We start from the raw sequence: 16,979 nt of genomic DNA, 5'->3' as shown, positions 1-16,979 counted from the left end.
GAGTGGCTAGGGAGTGGTCTAGATTGCGGATAGGGATGGGGTATTTATGGGGTCGGTTTAGGCAGGTCCGACGGGGTAAAAGCGTTCAGGTGGCCCAGATCCATCCTACATATGGGCTGAGCTTGAGGGTGTCGGACAGCCCATACGTTTGGGCTGACTTTGTGGGGTCCGGTAGGTGACGATTTTTTGACCAGGCGTTACCATAGGTGGGTTTGCAGATGCTCTTAGCACTGGATTTGTTAGTGCTCACAATAAAATGATGACAAACGCTTGCATTGCTCCTGAGTTATGAGTAAAGTACTGTAATAGACTAATAGTAGTACTATCATGCTAGATTTCCCTTTTAAGCAAGTCAACTGATAAAAGGATCAACAAGTTGAAGCTAGAGACCGTAGTAAAGTTCAGCAGTCAAGCCATGAGAGTCAAGGTTCAGACTTCAGAGTCCCGATTCAAATGTGCATGCATGCGTTCTGTATATTCCAATGTGGAGCGGAGGTGTTACCTTATGCACGGTGTTACCTACCTTGGCAACTCTTGTTTTTTCCTTTCCCTTTTTTAAGTTTCATATACATGTTTTCTTTTTTTGCGGGTAGCCTTGAATGCAACAGTGGAATTTACTCAACCGTCAAGATACCTGTGACGAATTCTTATCTGTGCCGCTGCAATCTCATCAGTTTTTGTGCTAGAACCATACTAGTACTACTCTAGAAGCATGCACGTCGATACGATACTCTATTTATGTGGTCGATACTCTATTTATGTGGTCATCATGCACATGGAGCAGGTCGGACGTACCGCATCCGGGTGCACAACGTGGGCACGTCGACGAGCCTCAACTTCCGGATCCAGGGGCACAACCTGCTGCTGGTGGAGACGGAGGGGTCCTACACCACGCAGCAGAACTACACCAGCCTCGACGTCCACGTCGGCCAGTCCTACTCCTTCCTCCTCACCACCGACCAGAACGCCAGCTCCGACTACTATGTCGTCGCCAGCGCCCGCATCGTCAACGAGTCCCTCTGGCAGCGCGTCACCGGCGTCGCCGTCCTCCGCTACTCCAACTCCGGCGGCGCGGCGTCCGGCCCGCTCCCGGACCCGCCCCAGGACCAGTACGACAAGACGCTCTCCATGAACCAGGCGCGGTCCGTCCGGTGGAACCTCAGCGCGGGCGCGGCGCGGCCCAACCCGCAGGGCTCCTTCCGCTACTCCTCGATCAACGTGACGCAGGCGTACCTGCTGCGGAGCACCACGCCCGTGGAGATCGGCGGGCGGCGCAGGGCGGCGCTGAACGGGCTGTCCTTCTCCCCGCCGGAGACGCCGCTGCGGCTGGCCGACGCGTACGGCGTGGAGGGCGCCTACACGCTCGACTTCCCGGAGCGGCCGCCGCCGGACGCCGCCCCCCGGGTGGCGCGGTCCGTCATCAACGGCACCTACCGGGGGTTCATGGAGCTCATCTTCCAGAACAACGACACCCGGATGCAGAGCTACCACGTGGACGGGTACGCCGTGTTCGTCGTCGGGATGGACTACGGGGAGTGGACGGAGGCCAGCCGGGGCGCGTACAACAAGGGGGACAGCGTGGCGCGCAGCACCGTGCAGGTGTACCCCGGCGCGTGGACGGCGGTGCTGGTGTCGCTGGACAACGTGGGGTTCTGGAACGTGCGGTCGCAGAACCTCGACTCGTGGTACCTCGGCCAGGAGGTATACGTCAGGGTGGTGAACCCAGAGGACGGCGCCAACAAGACCGAGATGGCCGTCCCCCGCAACGCCCTCTACTGCGGCCAGCTCCACAAGTACCAGAAGTACGGCCCCCAAACCGCGATCCCTCGTCTGATTAAACACATTTGCATTTGCAGTTCTTCATGTGTCTCTTGTAAACTGTTTTCGACTCCTTTCAGGGAGCAGACTCCTCATCACAAGGCGGCGGCGGCGGCATCTGCGGCGGCCGTGCGGCCTTTGGCCTCGCGGAGGCAGATTGTGGCGTCGGTGATGCTCGTCGTCGGAGCCCTCGTGTTCGCGTCGTAGCGCGGCGCCGTGGATCTATTTTTTGTGCCGCGTCTGAGGTGACTTCGTGTGTGTAGTGTAGGTTAGGATCAGAGGTGCCACTGGACTGTACCAATTGCCCATGCACTATGTTTTCTTTTCGTAGCATTAGGAACGGTCGATCGTGTTTATTCATTCACCTCGAGGCTGCCTGAGGACTGTGATTTGATTTGTTCACGAGGAGCAATTCTCATATACTCCGGATTCTTTTACAGTACAATTTATTTAGCTCAACTAACTACCGTGTGTTCATCTGAAACCCGCTTCAGTTTTTTGGTGTTCAATGCCAGACCGCAAGGCGATCGATCAAATAGACAGGTTCGTCCAGATAATGTAACGAGATAAACATGTCCTAAGCAGCAGGACATCTTGCAGAACCATGAATCATGGTCACAGTTGTTGAATCAGAACCGAATCGCCGTGACTGCATTAGTTTTGTCCTTTGGTCTTCAGTGGCACGTCCAGGAATTACTGAATCACCTGATTGCAGGCAGCCACGCGACTCTGCGCCGCTCTCTGAAATTCTGAATCCTGGCCGGCGTCGTCAGTTTTGCCACTGGGCTCCTTTCGTCGCCCATTTGACTGGGGTTGGGCCTGGTTTTGAAGTCGCCCACTGCTCAGGCCACCACCGCACCAGGCTGAGCCTGGTGGCCTAAAAAAAGGGGCAGAGCCTGGTTTTGTTCTCCTGCCAAGTGCCAACTATTTTTATAAGTTTGTCTAAAAAAACTATTTTTATAAGCATAACGTTCTTGACAGCGGTAATGCTATTCGGCAAACATTCACTGGGCAAAGAAAACACAAATGTTTTTCGCGTCAATTTATGTACCATGAGTATTGGCAATTCCTTCAAACGGACACGACAATTTTCGCAGCAAATTCTTTGTTTGCCTGAATTTGCCATGTGTTTTTGAATAGATCACCATAAAAACTATTCGCATCTACCATGCTCCCAGTGAACGTTCAATAATATAGCACGAAGTGGATACGAAGAATGACGAGTGGCATCCGGTCTCTATATAGATAAGATGCACAAAGTCAATACTAATAGTCTGGCAAGTAAAAGTACATAGTGACCATGCTAGAAGTCATATGACGCAGAAACTATGCCTATATCCAAGAAGGTGGTGGACAGATTCGAAGATTATGTTGCTACCCATGTTGGGTAAAACTTCCCTGGCCATCACTTCAACAGCACCCAAACCGCATTCGTGGTTGGTACTCCATCCAATGTGGCTAGACCACAGATGAAGGCAATACACAAAACGACAGATGACCTGCATGAAAGAAGGGTTTATGCAATTAAAAACGAAATTATTTCTACATAGTCAAAATGACCATAGTAAGACACACACACACACACACACACGCACACGCACGCACACGCACACACACACACACACGCACGCGCGCGCACACACACACTCCTATTCTGATTAGGGTACTAAACTTAGTTGATATTTCGTCAAGCTAGTGGCTATATTGTCAACACTTGTGGGCGGATACAAATTACACAACTTAGATGGTTGACCATGTACAACACACATATTTGCATTGAAAGAATAGGTGTTTGATTGTCAAATCGTGAGCACAAAAACTACACTTCCTACGTCCTTGTCAATTGCGGCAAGCGAGTTTGTCGTTTGTAGACACAACTCCCCTGTGAAGATACCACATGAATATCTTTATCTTTAGTGGTATCTTCCATTCCATATGTGTTTATTATTGTCCACTGGTATCTCTGAGTGTGAGAGTGCATAATACATATTCGACCGTGAATGATCTATTTCTAGTTAGATTGCAGTGAAACACACCCTGTCATCATGTCAGGTTTGTTGAATCTAATCAGGATAAAAGATGTTGCCATGTCATAAGACAGGGCCGATCAAATCACGCCTAAAGGATGTATCCGACGGGGAGGAGCTGAGCACTTGCGCAAGAGTGTCATTATTATCGCAAATAATGTGGTACAAAGCTAGATACAGTTCCAAGAGAGTGGTATTTCCTAGCCATTTTTCCTCCTAAAAATGGATTTCAGGAATGACTGAATCACATGTCTGCAGGTAGCCACACAACTATGTCCTGCCCCTGAAATTATGAAACCTGAGCAGCGTCGTTAGTGGTATTGAATGTGCCAATGGCTCCTTTTGTCGCTCAGTTGACTGGCCTAGTTTTGAAATCGGGCTTATGTGAGCATCTTAACATGTTAATGAGGAGGTCGGGGGTCATCCTCCTTTTCTAAAAAATGTGAGCGTCTTAACATGTTAATTAGGAAGATTTGGTGGAGGAGCAAACAGAGTAGCGCCATGTTGGGATTTTTGGAGTATGATGATGACGCGACTGAAATTCATGGGTGGTTCTGGGTTTAAGGTCTTTGAGATTTTTAATCCTCCTTTGCTTGTAAGGCAGGCATGGCGAATCATGGAACTCCCGGAGTCTCCCTTAGTGGACATATTTTGAGAGTGGTATACTTTCGAGCTTCTTCTATTATGCATGCAGAGCTTGGCATCACTCCTCGCCGATTTGGCGGGCTATAGTTGAAGGTAGAGATGTTCTGAAACATGATCTTATCTACTGGATTGGGAATGGAATGACAATGGAGATTTGGACACAAAATTGGATCCTTAGGGATGAAATGATGCGACCAGTTGAATACCTTTCAGCTGATCCACCAACTTTGGTAGGTGAATTAATTGATGTCACAAATGCCTCTTGGAATATGGTTGTGTTGAAACAAAACTTTCTGCCAATGGATGTTGTGTGTATTAAGAGCATCTCATTATGCACCTACAACATCCCTATTTTTTGGTCGTGGAACTTGGAGAAAAATGGAAGGTTCTCAACACTGTCTGCTTATCGTACGGTAGTTGGCATGAAAAATCGGAGAGATGCTTGGTTTGACGAGACCACAAGTCCCTCAAATACAGGAACCAAGGAAAATGCATGGAAATATTTGTGGAATGTACAGGTCCTGCCTATATTGAAAGTATTTATCAAGTGGCTCGCAAAAACATTCACTACCCATGGAGGATGTATGACAACATCGTAATATGCTGGTGACTGAGAATTATCCTCTATGTGGTGCTACTGATTCATGGTGACGCTCGTTGCTAAAGTAGAACATGATTTGATGTGTCTAGGATTTAGGTGACGAAGATCTCGTTGAGCACTTGATAGCTTCAAGGGAACCAATGCGCATGACTGGCTTTTTGGCATGTTTGAAACCTTGGCTCATAATGAGTTGTTAAACTTGTAGTTATATTGTGTACTGTATGGACAACAAGAAGAAAAACCATTCATGATGAGGTTTTCTAAAGCCCCTTATCTACCCATCTCTTCAACAACAAATTTATTAGCGAGCTCAAGGAAGTTGATAATACTCTGAAAAATCAAGTAATGTAAGGAAGACAACTCACGGCCAGCCCAAAACCGTCCATGAAATAATCAAGGGTGTGAGAGGGAGAAAACAAACTAGAACATCGAGAAGGAGCCCACTTCCTCTCAAAAAGAAACATCGAAGGCATGCATATTTTCACCAAGACCTGCGCCACAAAGGATCAACAAATCAGGAGAGAAAACATCATCAGTGAAGTCTTCGCAAGCATGCTCGCAGCCCGAGCATGGCAAGCACATATTGTGCGCCGCGCGTGCTCATGGGGTGGAATAACGAGGTGCTCTGCTCGTTAATGCTCGACTCATTAAGCTCGTTAAGCCTAACGAGCAAAAAAACTGCCGGGCTCGGTTCATTTGAAGCTCGTTAAGCTCAGTGAACACTTGCAAGCGCTCGTTAACAGATTCTGATGTGTTACGGTCTACTGGATGAGTGCATAGATGTGGGTATTTAGAAGAAAGATGGTGACTACAAAAAGAAATGCACTAGTTTGTTGCCTCCTATGTAGATTAGATTGAATAGATGGGTTGAGGTGCTATGGAAATTTAGTCACGTAAGATGAAAATATGTGTTGTGTTGTCACTAATTAAACGCATTAACGTACATAGAAGGGTCGCTCCCTCGTGCTATCCACGTCAGCAGGGGCGTTTCTGTTTATGATCTCCAACTGGATGTCTTATTGTGTCCACGTCACAAAAAAAGATTGCCCGGTGCTTCCCCTTTCCTTCGTCGAGAAGAAAGAGAGAGAGAGACAGGAAGTGCCTCGAGCCCTTTTCCTTTCCTCTCCTCCCACTCATCTAGTGTTACCGCCGCCCTCACCTTGCTTGCGGCCTCTCCCTCTCATGCCCAGAGCTCCGAGGCCGCCACGTCTCCTCGCCCACGTAGGCCTCGCCGCAGAAGAGAGCTAGCGCGTCCGCGCCGTCAGGGAGCAGCTGATACGTCTCCAACGTATCTATAATTTTTGATTGTTCCATGCTGTTATATCCTTTTTTGGAACTAACCTATTGACATAGTGCCCAGTGCCAGTTGCTGTTTTTTGCTTGTTATTTACTTCACAGAAAATCAATACTGTCGTGGACTTAACACGGCAGATGTCCCAGCGAAAGGACTTAGGTGTGGAGACATCTCATATAGGTTAGCTTGAAGGGGTTAATCGGGACAAAGGACACAGAGAGTTTATACTGGTCCGGCTCCGCGTGATGGAGGTAAAGGCTTACTCCTGTTTGGGGTTGTATTGCTTGTGTTTCGATTACCAGGGAGCGAATACGCTTGACCTAGTTCGCGACTTGGTGTTTCTTGAGTTAACCCGCCGTCTGGTCACCCCTTTATATATACAGGTTGATGCCCGGCGGCTTACAGAGTCCCGGTCGGCTCATACACAACGTGTCCGACTCGGTGACTAACTAAGCATGCCTTACAATACAAGTTATACATATGGCGGTTCATCCTCTTGGGCCTCAAGTCGCCTCTGGGTCTTGGGCCGTCAATAGGCTTGCCATGATCCGCCATCTTCATTGTACAAGCCGTCAGTGGTATGACCCGACCCCTCCTGGGCGGGTTATACCTAATGGTTATATCGCAACATTAGGCCCCAAGTTGATTTGAACTTGTTCACATCAATCTTCAATACTTGACTTGTCAAAATCATGCATCGTCCGTTTTATAAACTCGCTATAACCCGCCATGATGTCAGCTCACAGAACCACCTTAACCCGCCATGACGTCATTTCGCATTAATTTCGCTCGAGGCCCAGAATATCTTAACAGATCCTTATATTTTAATGAACATCCCAAAAATCGAGGTGTTCACATAGCCACATGATGATTTCGGCCTCCTCGATTCTTGCGCATGCCTTGTATCCATCCTCTTATTAATAGGGATGTGGGTCCTTTTCATTTTCCCCCTCACATCCTCGTCTTCGTCTTCCTCCTCCGCAACACCACGCACGCGCCCGAGCTCCGCCACCGTCGACCTCCGCCCGCTGTGTCAACTCAGACCGCTGCATCAACCTGACTGGACCAGAGAACGCCAGCGTGCCACCGCTGTCCATCAGCATCCATAAGTACTCATCTCCCCATGCCTCAGATCTGTACTAGGGTTCATTATGTTCGTCGGTGTTCTTCGCCATTCTTTGTCTTCCCCTTTAGATTGAGTATTTTCCAATCTGAATATAGTACAAAACCTGTGCGGTAGCAACTTAGCACTCGTTTTTAACATCAGAATACCTTCTCTCCATAGAAGATCTCATCTGAGCATACGAACTTCTCTGCTGCCGGCACCTTAGCTTTAGGATTTACTTCATTTTATGAACAGCCGTAGATCCAAAATTATAGCTCCAGTTCGTGAAATCTGTTTGTCCATCACTTAGCAAAATTTTCACTGATAGATTTGAAGTACCATAATTGCCATGGCGGCTTATACCATAAACCTTGACCCACCATAAAACATTAGGCCCCATCTAAGACGCCATCATACGCTTCATAACTTGTACAACCTGGTAAAATTCTCCGGTTTAACCATGCTTGCTTATTTATCCTCATAATTTGGTTCTGCACAATGTATTTGACCTTTAAACTCGGGCCGGCTTAACAGCTTAATTCTTAAACCGGAAATATTTCTTTCTTTTAGGCCTTCATCCTCAAAATGCCTAAGACTGTCACTGCCTGCAACTGGGTCATTTCCCGGGTCATCGAGGAAGATTTGAACGAATATGTTCAGACAGGCGTACTAGCCAAAAAAGATGTCATCCATTGGAGGGTCCCAGGCGCTGAAACCCCTCCCGAGCCCAAGGATGGTGAAGTAATTGTCTTCACTGATCACATGCTCCGGGGCTTCAGCCCTCCCGGCTCAAAATTCTTCCGTGATGTGCTGCATTTTTTTCAAGCTCCATCCGCAAGATATCGGACCAAATTCTGTTTCAAACATCTGCAACTTTCAAGTATTTTGTGAGGTGTACCTTCAATAGGAGCCCACCGTAGAACTATTCAGGGAATTTTATTATTTAAACCGGCAGCACGAGTTCACAGACGGGCCCAACCTAGAGTTAGGCGGCATTTCCATATAGCGACGGAAAGAAGCCAATTTCCCAGCCGCCACTCTGCCCACTGATCCCAAAGACTGGAACCAAACCTTATTTTATTGCAAAGACACTTCTCTAGAAGGGGAAAATCCTCTGCCGGGTTATCGCGCCAACCGGCTTAGCAATAGGCATCCTCATCCAGACCGCATCAGTACAACAGAACGGAAGAAATATATGCTAATCTTTTCAAAGATTCGAGCCTTGATGGCCAATAGCTTGACTGGAATTGATCTGGTTCGATGTTGGGTCGCCTGGAGAATCTTGGCCTTAAGCCGCTGCCCCGGCTTAATGTGCGAGTACACCGGCAATTTAAAGGATCCACAACGCTACTGTTAGATTGAATTGACTGACGAAGACATCAATAACATGACCAAGTCTCTGTTAAACGAGAGCTTGGAAGATTGCAGTAAAACCAGATTGAATCCGTTCTGCGTTCTTAACAAACCGCCAGCTGTAAGTTTTTAACCAACTTCGCAATTGAATCATATCTTTACTTAAATTGCCCTCTCATACCCATTTGATTTTTGCAGGCCGATTCATCTTTTTGGGGTAAGACACTGCAGGATAAGCCAGCCAAGAAACCTCAGACAAAGACCAAGGCTACTAAAAAGCCTGCCAAAAAGAAGTCCAATCCTTCCGAGTTATTTGACTTGGATGATAATGATGAGTCGGAGGTAACACTTGACTCTCTTGGCTCGTCTTTTGTACATCTTATTGATAATGATCACTATCAGGATGATGCGAAAGGAAGCCAAGCCAATGTTGAAGAGGTAACTGTCCTTTCCTCCGACTCTGAACCTCTGCCAAGACAGAAAATTTGTCAAGCAAGCCGGAAAGTGAGGTTTTCTCATCCTTTAGCTTATTTGGATCCCAACTTTATTTTGAAGAAGCAGCAACATGAAGCTCGCCGCACGACCCGGAACAGTGGCGGCGGAATTCTTTCCTCCGTTTTACCAAACACACCAGCACCCCACAAGCATCGACCGGAGGTTTCAAATATTTCTGACTTAGCTTATCCCAAAGCGGGTCTTTTTTGACAACCTCTTAACCCATCTGATTCAAACTATCAGGGAACATCTCATTCCTCCTCCGGCGATTCAACTGGAACCCAAATCCCAGTTTTCAAGACTGTGCCTGGGTAAGAATGTTAAGTCTATCCGTTTTAAATCATGCACTTAATTTGTCATATTAACTCTGTCTTATGCTTCCTTTTCAGCGCTATGGCAAAGCCTAGAAAAAAGCAGAAAATTGATAAACCGGCCGAAGAGCCCAAGAATGTTGATCCGGAGAAACATGCCACATCCGAGACTTTGCATCAAGTGTCAGAAGCTGCTATGGATGACCCCCCCTCCATAGGACCACCCCGTCACCCAAGACGCCATGGACATTGATCCGGAAAATGATAAGCCGCCCAGTCCCGCTCAACCGGTTCCGGAAACTGAAGATATAATGATTACTGGAACGGCTTACCAAGCCCCAGGAAATCCTACTGTCTTATCAAAACACAGTGCCAAAGAAGAATTTTCTGGTGTTGATAAGGGTAAGTGGAAGTTGGATTTGGAGAGCTATGCTCAATTTAACGCCCAGGAACTTCATGCGGGCTATTTGAACCGCCTCCACACCAGCCGCGACTTTGAAGCCGGCTTGGTCAACATGATGAAAGAGCGCTTTGAGGTAAACATCGCCTTTTTCTCCATATACATATTTATCAGCCGCCAATTCTACCAGATATGATAAACTTGAATATGCTGTAGACTTTAAACATTGGTGTTGAACTTGATATCCATGTCATAGCCTGTTAAAACTGAATAGTCAACAAGTAGCCCCCAAGGGCCGGTTTAAACTGTATAGCTAAACCCGGGTCTTCAAAACATATCTTTCAATTTCACATATATGGCTCGCTAGGGCCGGCTTAAACTGACAAGTTAAGCCGGAACTTCAAATAATAATGGTCAAGTTTGCACATGTAGCTCCCGAGGGCCGAATTAATCATCATGAATAAGCCGGGACTTATCACCATTATTGTGAATAAAGTCCAGCTACTTAGCTCCCGTGAGTCGGCTATAGTCATAGCGGCATAGCCGGGGCATCATAGAATAGTCATCAAAGAAGAGCAATATGCATTAGCCCCCAAGTGCCAAGTAAAATACTTGTATTGTGCTTGGGACTTCAAATAAGAATGATCATAACACTCCCTATCTTGTTCATGTTGCAGGCTGAGTTAAGCATGAAGGAATCCCAAGTTAATGATTTGAGGGCCAACATTCAAACCCAACAATCGGAGACCTCAAAAGCCAAATCAGAGCTGAAGACTGCATTGGAAAACATTGAGCAGTTGAAAAAAAACTTCAGTACTGATAAATCCGTCTGGGAGACCGAGAAGGCAGCTTTATTGAAAAGAGCAGAAGATGCTGAAGCTTCCCTTAAACTGGTAACTGATGAGTTGTCCGGTTTAAAATACCAAATCAATAGTATGACAGCAGCCATCTTTGGTGAGTAACAGTAGACTTCAATATTTCTTTATCAAAGTTGAACAACCATTGGACCGGTTCATAAATAAATGTCATTGTAGGCTCCAGAAGCTCCAAACTAGGTGATGACATGCGTATCAAGCTGAAAGCCGTCTATAGCCTTGTGGAGCAGTTGTACACTGGTGCCCAATGGGCGATTTCTGCCTCCTTACATTAGAAACAACCACCTTCCCTTATCAAGGAAGTGTTAGAAAAACTGTCGGTGATCCCACAAAGGTTAGAAGAGCTAAAGCAATCAGCTGCTAGAGCCGATGCTATGACATCCTTAAGGCGGGCAAAGGCGTGGCAAGCAGATCTTGATCCCGAAGAATTAGCCAATGGCTGCCCAAGCGTCAAAGAAGACGGTTCTCCCTTCAGTGCTGACAATTTTGCCCAAATAGCAAGGAGATGCGTCCATTAGCAATCAAGCTAGCTGAAGAGACGGACCTGTCCCAGTACCAGGCGGTTTATGATGCTGACAACAAGAAGGGGAAACACCGGTTCATGAAGCCCATGACCTTATTCCACCAACTCGTAAGCACACCTTTGCCCCTGATATTGACCCGTCAACACTTATTGATGATGAGGCTGTGTTCAAAGCTTTGACTGGAATCAATTGGGCCACCCCTGACTTCCAGCCAACGGGTGATGAAGAAGAAGATGAACCAGTGCACGATGACCTGGAAGCCTCAACTCGCCAAGAGTAGAAGTCTTAATTCATGAACCGGTGTATCAGCCATAGCCTTTAGATGTTGTGTGTCTCAAAAACACTTATTCTTTTGGGCCTTCAGATGCCTTGTAATAGGCTAGTTAAAAACAATGATTTGTCATGCCATCGTGCATGTTGATTTGCATAATACTCTTAAACCGCCGATCTGATGTTGGAAGATCTGTCACTTATGCTTTATAACGGCCTCAAATTATGTAGACCATAGTGATCATATTTCCTGCACCGAAACAAATAACATGTGCCCTGGCGGTTTACCCCAGGGCGGGTCATAATGCTCCATATAAAATCCAGTGGCGATTTAATAGTCCATAACCAGGGCGGTTTGAAAAAAACAAATATTTACTCAAATACGATATCATACATGTAAACCAATAGTATATCGGTGTTGTAAATATATAAGTTTGCAAGACGGAAGCTTGACATAAATCTAGAAGAGTGCAGCTCGATTCTGTTTTCTAAAAAAAATCGTTTTTATCCCATAAGCCGGCTCTCACGTGACATAAATCCGTTGTTTTAACGTTAACCAGTTCAGGGTCTTATTGAAAAGAGTAACTGGTCAAGAGTACAACGGGCCACATAGCGGAGAGACTGTGACAACGGGTGAGTTTGTCCTAGCTCTCTGTAAGCCGGCTCTCACGTGACAAAGGCCGCCGTTTTAACGTTGACAAGTTCAGGGTCTTATTTAAAAGAGTAACTGTCAAGAGTACGACGGGTCACCTAGCGGAGTAGCATCAAGCCAACAGGCAGGTTTAACTCAATGTTCGGCTTGGAAGCCGGATCACATGAGTGTGAACAACTATGCTTGAGGAGCAGAAAGCCCCCATGTGACCAATAAGGTGGCCGGAGGCCGGATCAAGATGGGTGAGCGAGCTATGTTCATTGAACAGGAAGCCCCCAAATGTCCAATAATGTGGCCGGGGGCCGGATCAAGATGGGTGAGCGAGCTATGTTCAATGAACAGGAAGCCCCCAAATGTCCAATAAGGTGGCCGGAGGTCGGATCAAGATGGGTGAGCGAGCTATGTTCAATGAACAGGAAGCCCCCAAATGTCCAATAAGGTGGCCGGAGGCCGAATCAAGATGGGCGAGCGAGCTATGTTGAATGAACAGCAAGCCCCCAAATGTCCAATAAGGTGGCCGGAGGCCGGATCAAGATGGGTGAGCGAGCTATGTTCAATGAACAGGAAGCCCCCAAATGTCCAATAAATCGGCTTGAGAACCAGATCTCATGGGTGTTAACAACTATGCTCAATGAGCAGGAAGCCCCCATGAGACAAATGAATCATGGAACAAAGACTCAATTTTGCTGGAAACTGAAACGACAAAGGCCCCGATTTCTCAGGGGTGCCGGCTTTATTCAACTGAAGCATAATATATACAATGGTTTAAATATGTACATCATAAGAGCCGGTGGCTCAGGTGTAATAAGGCCGAAGATGAGCGATATTCCATGGCCAGCGGGTCTCCTCCTCCGATGTGCATGAGTCCTTATGGTCTCGAACATCAATAAGGTAATAACCCGTTGTTCAGGTTTTTGCTGACCACAAAGGGCCCTTCTCAAGGTGGGGATAGCTTGCGCATGTCAGTTTGATCTTGAATGAGCCGGAGCACCAAATCTCCTTCTTGAAAGGTCCTGGTTTTAACACGGCGGCTATGATAACGACGCAAGTCTTGCTGGTAAATCGCCGAACGAGCCACCGCAAGATCACACTCCTCATCCAGAAGGCCAAGAGCGTCCTGACATGCTTTTTCATTATCAGCTTCAATATAAGCCGCCACACGGGGTGAGTCGTAATGGATGTCACTTAGGAGAACCGCCTCTACTCCGTAAACCATGAAGAATGGCGTGTAACCCATAGATCTATTTGGGGTAGTATTGATACTCCAAAGCACTGAAGGTAACTCCTCAACCCAACAACCTGGCGTCCTCTGCAAAGGGACCATAAGCCGGGGTTTTATACCTTTCAAGATTTCTTGATTGGCTCTTTCTGCTTGGCCATTGGACTGGGGGTGAACCACTGATGACACATCAAGACAAATATGCTCTCGTTGACAAAACTCTTTCATAGCACCTTTAGACAGATTAGTGCCATTATCAGTTATAATGCTGTGAGGGTAGCCAAAACGGAAAATCACCTTTTTGATTAATTGAACCGCCATCGCCGCGTCACACTTACTGACCGGCTCCGCCTCAACCCACTTTTTGAATTTGTCAACTGCCACCAGAAGGGGGGTCTTTTTATCCTTGGATCTTTTAAAAGGTCCAACCATATCCACCCCCCAGACTGCAAACAGCCAAGTAATTGGAATCATCCTCAATTCTTAAGCCGGCACATGAGCTCGTCTTGAAAATTTCTGACAAGTATCACATTTACTGACCAATCCTCTGCGTCAGCATGAGCCGTCAGCTAATAAAACCCATGACGAAAAGCCTTGGTTACGAGAGACTTAGAGCCGGCATGATGGCCATAATCTCCTTCATGAATCTCTCGTAAAATCTCACAGCCTTCCTCAGGAGAAATACAATGTTGAAACACCCCTACGACACTGCATCGATGCAACTCTCCATTGACAATAGTCATTGACTTAGACCGCCAGGTTATCTGCCTGGCCAAAATTTCATCTTCAGGCAACTCGCCCCGGGTCATATAAGACAAATATGGAACTGTCCAATCAGGAATAGCATGAAGAGCCGCCACCAATTGCGCCTCCTGGTCAGGAACAACAAGATCTTCCTCCGAAGGCAATTTGACTGAAGGATTATGCAGAATATCAAGGAAGACAATAGGTGGTACCGATTTACGCTGAGACCCTAGCCGGCTTAAAGCATCAGCCGCCTCATTTTTCCTGCGATCAACATGTTCCACTTGATAACCTTTGAAATGACCAGCAATGGCATCAACCTCTCGGCGGTAAGCCATCATGAGTGGATCTTTAGAATCCCAAGTGCCTGAAACTTGCTGAGCCACCAAATCTGAGTCGCCAAAACACCTCACCCGGCTTAGATTCATCTCTTTAGCCATCCGAAGACCATGGAGCAAGGCCTCATATTCAGCTGGATTGTTAGTACAAGGGAACATCAACCTTAAAACATAACAAAATTTATCACCTCGTGGGGAAGTCAAAATAACTCCAGCCCCTGAGCCTTCCAACTGCCTTGATCCATCAAAGTGAATAGTCCAATATGTGCTATCCGGCTTCTCCTCAGGCATCTGCAGCTCGGTCCAGTAATTGATAAAATCCACAAGTGCTTGATATTTGATAGTTGTCCGAGGCATATACTTCAAACCATGGGGCCCATAAGGCATGCTTCACGGCGGTTTGAACCTTGGCGGGTCGTGTACGCTGAGCCGTCTCGATGATGTCGGTGCAGGTGTCCGGCTTAGGGCCCGATTCGCCGATCTTGCCGATGAAGACGTGGATTCCGCCGAAAGGGAACCGGTACCCATACTCAATTGAGTCGGCCTCGGGGCCCCAGCCAGCGTCGTCGATGTAGAGCTTGCCGTGATGACTTTTGGTCATCCGGCCCACATCGTATCCCTTGATCCCTGCGAAGTTGCCCTTCAAGAACTCGAAACCACCGTGCGCTGGCCCCACGGTGGGCGCCAACTGTCGTGGACTTAACATGGCAGATGTCCTAGAGAAAGGACTTAGGTGTGGAGCCATCGCAACTAGGTTAGCTTGAAGGGGTTAATCGGGACAAAGGACACAAAGAGTTTATACTAGTTCGGCCCCTCGCGGTGGAGGTAAAGGCTTACTCCTGTTTGGGGTTGTATTGCTTGTGTTTCGATAACCAGGGAGCGAATACACATGACCTAGTTCTCGACTAGGTGTTTCTTGAGTTAATCTGCCGCCGGGTCACCCCTTTATATATACAGGTTGACGCCCGGCGGCTTACAAAGTCCCGGCCGGCTCAGAAACAACGTGTCCGGCTCGGTGACTAACTAAGCCTGCCTTACAATACAAGTTATACATATGGCGGTTCATCCTCTTGGGCCTCAAGTCGCCTCTGGGTCTTGGGCCGTCAATAGGCTTGCCATGATCCGCCATCTTCATTGTAAAAGCCGTTAGTGGTATGACCCGGCCCCTCCTGGGCGGGTTATACCTAATGGTTATATCCCCAACAAATACCAAATGGAGTCCAAACGCAGGGAAACTTTTGGAGATTTTTTCTGGACCAGAAGACACAAGATGGGCCGAAGAAGTACCAGAGGGGTGCCCCAAGGGGGGCACAACCCACCTGGGCGTGCCGGGTGGCCAAGGAGCGCCTTGGTAGGTTGTGCCCAACTCGGTGGCCTCCCGCACCGCCTCTTTGCTCTATAAATACCCTAATATTCCAAAAACCCTAGAGGAGTCAAGAAAATCAATTCCAGCCGCCGCAAGTTCCAGAACCACTAGATCCAATCTAGACACCATCACGGAGGGGTTCATCATCCTCATTGGTGCCTCTCCGATTATGCGTGAGTAGTTCATTGTAGACCTACGGGTCCGTAGTTAGTAGCTAGATGGCTTCCTCTCTCTCTCTCTCTCTCTCTCTCTCTCTTTTGATTCTCAATACAATGGTCTCTTGGAGATCTATTTGATGTAACTCTTTTTGCAGTGTGTTTGTTGGGATCCGATGAACTTTGAGTTTATGATCAGATCTATGTTTTTATCCATGAAAGTTATTTGAGTCTTTTGATCTCTTATATGCATGATTACTTATAGCCTCGTATTTCTTCTTCGAATCTTTGGTTTAGTTAGGCCGACTAGATCGATTTTTCTTGCCATGGGAAGAGGTGCTTTGTGATGGGTTCAATCTTACGGTGCTTCATCCCAGTGACAGAAGGGGAACTGACACATATGTATCGTTGTCATTAAGGATAACAAGATGGGGTCTATTTCTACATAAATAGATCTTGTCTACATTATGTCATCGTTCCTATTGCATTACTCCGTTTCTCCATGAACTTAATACACTAGATGCATGCTGGATAGCGGTCGATGTGTGGAGTAATAGTAGTAGATGTAGGCAGGAGTTGGTCTACTAATCTTGGACGTGATGCCTATGTAATGATCATTGCCTGGATATTGTCATGATTATTTGAAGTTCTATCAATTGCCCAACAGTAATTTGTTTACCCACCGTATGCTATTTTTCTCGAGAGAAGCCACTAGTGAAATCTACGGCTCCCGGGTCTCTTTCTTTATGATATTCGCCGTTGAGATTGCTACCTCTTGAGCACTGCG

General features: G+C 47.0%; 1 protein-coding gene across 2 annotated transcripts in view; it reads left to right on the top strand.

Moving 5' to 3' along the window:
- The window catches only part of LOC123181180 (monocopper oxidase-like protein SKU5), a 5,246-nt gene extending 2,944 nt beyond the window's left edge, over nucleotides 1–2,302 (top strand). Inside the window, exons 5-6 of one of the 2 annotated variants that reach the window (XM_044593431.1) lie at nucleotides 785–1,802; nucleotides 1,899–2,302. In XM_044593431.1, coding sequence (XP_044449366.1) covers nucleotides 785–1,802; nucleotides 1,899–2,025 — 1,145 coding nt within the window. In that variant the 3' untranslated portion in view covers nucleotides 2,026–2,302. Of the gene's footprint in view, nucleotides 1–784 lie in introns of both variants that reach the window. The other variant, XM_044593430.1, reaches the window with a different exon arrangement.
- Nucleotides 2,303–16,979: the final 14,677 nt, after the last annotated feature.

The sequence above is a fragment of the Triticum aestivum genome, chromosome 1D (assembly GCF_018294505.1).
Source record: "Triticum aestivum cultivar Chinese Spring chromosome 1D, IWGSC CS RefSeq v2.1, whole genome shotgun sequence".
NCBI classification, from domain to species: domain Eukaryota; kingdom Viridiplantae; phylum Streptophyta; class Magnoliopsida; order Poales; family Poaceae; genus Triticum; species Triticum aestivum.
The sequence above is the reverse complement of the archived record's forward strand: the minus strand, read 5'-3'. Positions and strand labels throughout refer to the sequence as shown.